Source organism: Tyto alba, unplaced genomic scaffold, assembly GCF_018691265.1.
Source record: "Tyto alba isolate M040663 unplaced genomic scaffold, T.alba_DEE_v4.0 Super-Scaffold_41, whole genome shotgun sequence".
Taxonomy (NCBI): domain Eukaryota; kingdom Metazoa; phylum Chordata; class Aves; order Strigiformes; family Tytonidae; genus Tyto; species Tyto alba.
Window position 1 is genome coordinate 4,356,221 of NW_024881317.1, and position 6,365 is coordinate 4,362,585.

Here is a 6,365-nt window from a genome sequence, read left to right on the forward strand (position 1 = left end):
TAGCTCTGTCCTCCCCCTGTTTAGGATAGTCGCTTCCACTCAATTTCTTTTTCTCACAGTAAGTCTCTTTTTTTTAAAAATTGAATTCATGTTCCTTTTTTTCTGAGAATATGCAAACTATTTTCATCAAATTATTTTGAACTTTTTCTCCTTGTCCAACTGAATGAAGCTTCAGTGATAAACGTTCCTACTAGTTTTACTGCCATTGTTTTCTGGTGCTTGGCACTGAGACTCACAGCTAAATACAGGACAAGAGTCTTTCCTGGTTTCATCCAGCAGAGATGAGGAGCAAGGGACCCAAGATGCTGCTGGGTCAGCACTTTTTGATGGTCTTTAATTAGACTCTTTTTTCCTATCTCAGAAGCCACAATATTTGTTTAGAATATTTTCCAATTATCACAGCATTTACAAGAATGCTACATGCAATTTTTAAATCACATACCTTAAAAAGCACTCACTATATGTGTGCATTGTTATCAAGTGTACAGTTTCACTACCATTATTTTTTTTATAAAAGCACATGTAACCCTTTAATTTTATTGTCAACAGATTCAGCAACAGTGTCTTCATGCTGCTTTCCCCCCTGCGCAAACCTTCTGTCAGTCTGAGGGACTTTCTGCCATCCATTCCCCTCTCCCAATAGCTAATTGTTGTCCTACTGGTTTCTCTACATTAAGAAATATTAGTTTTACTTCCTATTAATTTATCTTTACATCCATCAAATTGGGTTTGATTTTGCTCCTCTGTAAAAATGTTTTCCACCGAAAGGATGATGATGTCCAGTCCTGAAAGCATGCCTCAGCAAAGCACTCTCCCTGGGATCACACAGCTTCCCACTGCCTGCTGTGCAGCGTTCATGTGCTTAAATCTAGGCTGAGGCTTCAGACGTTTTGTTCATCTAGGCCTATTTGTCACTGAGACAAAATAGGTGCAACGTAAGGATGCTTGTGCTCCCCAGTCATGTCCAGCTGCATCCTTGGAGTAAGCACTTCCAAGAGCCTGATATTTTGGTAGAAAGAACATCATCTGATCTCCAGTGCTGACAGCAAGACTGGCCCTTTCTTCCCCCATATGCAGTGATTTTGATCACACCTGCAATACTGTTCTCTGGCTAATCTGCTAGTTTCTCCTTTCTTTTCTTGTCCAAAGCTGCTCTCACGTACAAGTGCACAGGCGACCAGTGGACAGTGTACTGCAGGGTGATCCGGGAGAAGAATCTGTGCCAAGACATGCGGTGGTACCAGCGGTGTTGCCAGACTTGCAGAGACTTTTATGCAAACAAGATGCAGCAGAAGAGTTAATGAACCTGTGCTACTTCTTAGAGTATTACAGCTATTTGTATGTAAATCACGGACTAGTAGGTCTGAGTACTGGAACTTCATGAGTTGCTACAATGTGGTGGATTCCAAAGCATACCTAATAAGACTTGAAACTAATTCTACAGACTGGATACCAAAGTAATCCACTCATCCACCTTAAAAAAACAAACAGAAAGAGTCATCTCAAGGAGTCAATCATTTTATCATATTTTGACATCCTTACATTTTTCATTAATGCTTTTTACTTTAATATATTAAATCACCAGCCACTGGATGGCTTGCTACCATTAAAGAAAAGGACAAGAGTTGCAAAGTGATTACATTGACTAAGGTTATGGGTACCTCCATGGAGGAAGGCCTCTGGCAAAATACTTCAGCAAAGGTAGAGACATTACTTAATCTTTTAATCTCGGCTTTCATCTGATGTTTTCAGTTCCCAACAGTTATCCCACTGTGGAGTGGGCTTGGAGGGACACACATAAATGAAAAGCTTAATTTAAAGAGAGGATTTGCTGTAAAAGCTTGTGAAAACTGATAGCAGAGGATGGACATCTCTGAAATTCCTGCAGAAAACTCAGTACAATTACATCCAACATTCCAAGTCATATTTTTTAGAGCAACTAATAGGGACTGCTCTTCTTTCTAATTTTAAAAAACAATCCTCTCTTTCCTTTCCCCAGAATAATGTAGTTTCTTTTATGAAACCTATTTTTTTCTCTGAGCTTAATGAAATGGAAGCTTATTAACAGCAGTAGATAGTTATTTTTAAGCAAGAACCATTTACATGAGATGGGAGAAGCCAGAAATTATTTCATAGAATCATAGACTACCAGGTTGGAAGGGACCTCAAGGATTGCTTGGCCTAATCTCTCCGGTTTATAGAAGTCAATCAGATAATGAGACTGAATTTTTTTTTTAAGAGGACCATGAAACTGGATAGGGCTGGTACAGAAACAGGATTTGGAACAACCTTTGTGTGAAGCACGATGTGGAGAGCAGAACAGGTGTTTCCTATCTCTTGGCTCTTGTGTACATCTGAGGTTATGTAGCCTTTTGAGTCAAAAGTAGTCAGGGATACAAGACATTCAAAGTGTAATCTTGAGCTTGTTGAAGCCATAAGGCTAAGACTTCCGTTGCCTTCAGTAAGGGTTAGGGTATTACTCACTGTATTTAAGGCTTCCTGTCTTACTTTTGTGGTGCTATCAGATTGGTGCTATCAGAGCACTTAGCAAGTGCTGCATATATGATACCCTCTTCCATGTCTCTGCACTTTAAACCAAACTCCTCTCTGAGATGTGAGACTTGAAACAGGAGCTCTACCCAGGGCAGAGTTTGTCTCCTCCGTTAGTCCTACAGATCAATGTCTCTCTGTCGTATCTTGCTCCAACATGTATCGCTTCCCTTGCCAGGGTCCAAGGTCAGTTGTGCAGTGGTTAAGTTACAGCCTTCGTGATACGAACAGAGCCGTTTGGATGAATTGCAGCTTTGTACTCGCTCTAGAACTGCGTGTTACTGTTTTATTCCTTGGAGATGAGTGCAGAACTAAGCCCAGCTACTACCCCCAGCCCCTGGGCCAGTCTGGATTGCAGCTCACACTTGTCCTCAAGTTGTCTTTGTTGCTGTTGTCTCCTTTTTTCAATGCAAAGAGGGATAAAGCCTCTTAGTACCTAACATATCTTTAAAGCAATTTTTTCTTCTTTATTACAATCTTTGCAATATCCAGGACCTCACTGGAATAATTCATTAGCGTTTATTAAGGGCTAAGTTTTTCAAGCACAGGGAGCTAATGTTCATCAACAGACTAATACCGTGTGGGCTTCACATTCGCATCTTGCTTATTAGTGCAAATGAGCGTGTATGCACACAAGGGCTGGCCTGTATGCACAAAGGCACATTTGCACACAATTTTTTCTCAAGTGCCTGTCTCAAATAGATCTGCTTTCCAATGCCCCAGATGATTTTCTCTACCAGGGAAATTATTCCAACTTGTCTTTTGTCATACTGGACATTCTTTTGGCATCTTACAGTCAGGATCAGACCTCCTTCTTCTCTTATTCCCATCCTGTAGCCCAAACGCAGAGGTTGTGTAACTACTTAGAAAGTAATCAATGGAAAAGGTTGCTGGCGGGGGTGACAGGGAAGATTTAGGCAATACCACAGTGATGTTCAGTCAGGCAAATTAATAGGTAGTTGAACTGCTAATTGAGGAAGTTCCAAGAGATCAGAGAGAGCTCAGAGGACCTGATTTATGCTGGTAATTCACAGTGGTAGTTTTCCCCCTTGGCTGTTGTCAGACCCTGTACAGCAGGGCTGAGACTGTCCTTGCTGCCTCCCTACCACCACAGCCACCTCACAGCACTTTGGCTGCGATGGGTCCCCCCACATGCTTCACTTGGTTGGGAGTTTGCTGGTTTTCTTTTAATGGGCAACATTTGCCCATGAAATGGCCTGGCCCAGTGAAACTCCACCCCCTTGCTGATCATTTTTGGCATTACCAACACTCAAATTGAGCTGTTGAAGGATTTTCCATTGGGCTTTTCTGTTATCTTGGAATAATAGCGTGTGCATTTATTAATAATGGGAATCAAAGGTGCTTTTAAATAGTAGGGGTCATTTTTCCTTCCGGTGCTGATCTGTCACCCTCTCTAGGCAAAAGGTGGGCTCCTAGAAAGGTGCATAGGAGAGGAAGGATTTTAATTCTTATACCTCTCACTAATAATTCACTACTGGCCACTGTCCAGAACAGGATACTAGGCTAGTTAGTCCAGTGGCCTGTCCCAGTATGCTAAGTCTGGGACTTCAAAGGACATTTGGGTCCAAGTTCTGGGCCCTGCCTAAGGAAACATGAATTTACAAGGAATTATTTGAAATGTCTGAGCACTGAAAAAAAACACCTCACTTGCTCTCACAGCCCACAGATTAGTTTGCATCAACTTTTTTTTTTTTTTCATAATCAGAAACCAACATTAATTGAAAACTGATGGCACAACACAGCTCTATTTTATTACATTCTCTTACTTCATATGGTGACAACCTTCCCATTTTATAATAGCCAGAAAAATAATAATAATAAAAAAGTTTAATTCTGTTCAATACTCTTGCACTTCTGTTTTGTATCATTTTATAGGAGCTTTACTATGAATTTACAGCTATGCTCTGCCCTCAGTTACTACATACTGGTGAAAAGAAAGCTGTTTGTTTCAGTGTATCTATGACAATACTTTTTTTAGTTGTTCGTAAGAGACTGACGCTCTTTTGATTACAGTGGTGGTATTTCCATATTGTAAACAATACTCTGTACTGTTACTAAAGTACTGTACATTTCTAGTTGCACAATTGTGTTATTGAGTGTAGATTCTCACTATCTCATGTATGGTGCTATTTTTTGTTGGTGGAAAAGAATCTTAGCAGTCGATTATTGCTTGATATTTTATTATAATACAGGGATATATTCTCCATGGCAATAATATCATTTAAGTTTTTCATTACAGAGTGAAATGTATATATTTTTCCATTAGCTAATTTGCATATGTACTGTATCCATGGTAATTTTCTTTTTGGTGCTGGTTATAAATAGAAAAGATAAAAACAGTCAAACTGAATGGAACCAGTTGTAAATGAAAAAAAAAAAGCAAAAAACAAACAAACAAAAAAAAAAACAACAGCAAAAAAAGAGACAATAGGATCATTCCATTTTGAAAAGATTGAGTATGTTGAATAATAAATTTATTTTTTCCATAACAACTTTAATAAGGTTTCTGAACTTGAAGAGAACACAAAGCAAACTAAACAGCTAGCAGGAAAATGAAGAGAAAGGAGTGAAGCTGTAAGTAGTACATTATGCATCTTGTCTAATACTGGACTGAGACAGGGATTCCGTTAAGTCTAGGCCAACTGTTTGATAGCCGTGGTAGGTGTAAAACGTCATTTATCAGTAAAATTATGGCATCTCAAGAGTTCCCAGTGTGCTAGCAAATCAAGATACAATGGGTCTTGTCCCGGTCGGGTTGCAAAATAAAGCACAGGGAATGTTAATGCCTGATTAATGCCTTGCAAGGTCTGTGATCAGTGACACAACAGTAGAAAATGCCTGTCTGGAAAAAGTGAGCCAGGCTCCATTTGGGGTATCGCTGTGTATGCCTGAGCAGGCTGCGGGGAAGCGAAAGCTTATGCATGCAGGGAGCAACATTTTGCAAGTGCTTTTGAGAAAGGTTGCTTTCAATGTGTGTTGGAGCTGAGATGAAGTGGCAGCTTGCTGTATGTTTAATGGTAGCTGCTCCACAGGCGCAACCTGATAATGAAGACTGCTGAGCATGTGGAAATTTATATTGGAGCAAAACTATCCCATCCATTGGAAAGGTATCTACATAACCTAGCTGCACACTTCCCTGGTGTGAAATAAACAGAATTACTTCAGTGCCAAGTGTTTTGGATGTCTTTGTTGTAGGCACTAGCCAGAATCTTTGTACTATTTAACTCCTCCCTCAGCATGGTGGAGGTGTTTTTTGCAGACGGCTGCACACAGTTATATACCTGTAGGATCATCTCCCATCCTCTCTTACAAAGATGCCATCACCCAGATCCCATTACACCTCAATTCTTGTTAAAAGGACACTTCTTGGAGATGGGAGCAGCACCTTTCTAAAGCAGCCTTAAAAACAAACCGAAGTACGGTTGATGTGGGAGTCCTCCTCCCAAAATGATTTCCAGAAATGGAGTTTATGCTTATATTAAAAATAGAGCTCATTTACTGATCTCACGCTGGCTTCTTGGTAACGGCACAACACTGATAGGCTTCCTAGTTTTCAGAGGTAGCCTTAGGAGATACCAGCCCAGCTGCCATCATACGTATGACTGTTAACAGCAGCAAAATCATAGAAACTCCATCCAAGTGTTGCTGTATATTAACACATCATCGTGTTTGTGTATTGCCTGGAGTCAACATATGATTGCAATTGTTGACCTGTTTAAACAATAAAACATAGCTATAAGCCTTTGGAAGCCAAAGGGCTTTACATTAAGCTGGGATATGGCAATGGGTGGGAG

At 40.2% G+C, this 6,365-nt stretch overlaps 1 protein-coding gene across 2 annotated transcripts in view; it reads left to right on the forward strand.

Annotated features, from left to right (window-relative positions):
* The window catches only part of ADAMTS17 (ADAM metallopeptidase with thrombospondin type 1 motif 17), a 196,731-nt gene extending 190,989 nt beyond the window's left edge, over window positions 1–5,742 (forward strand). For both annotated transcript variants that reach the window (XM_042804283.1, XM_042804282.1), the window contains one exon: window positions 1,150–5,742. In XM_042804283.1, the coding sequence (XP_042660217.1) occupies window positions 1,150–1,301 (152 nt within the window). In that variant the 3' untranslated portion in view covers window positions 1,302–5,742. The remainder of the gene's footprint in view (window positions 1–1,149) is intronic.
* The last annotated feature ends 623 nt before the right edge of the window (window positions 5,743–6,365 follow it).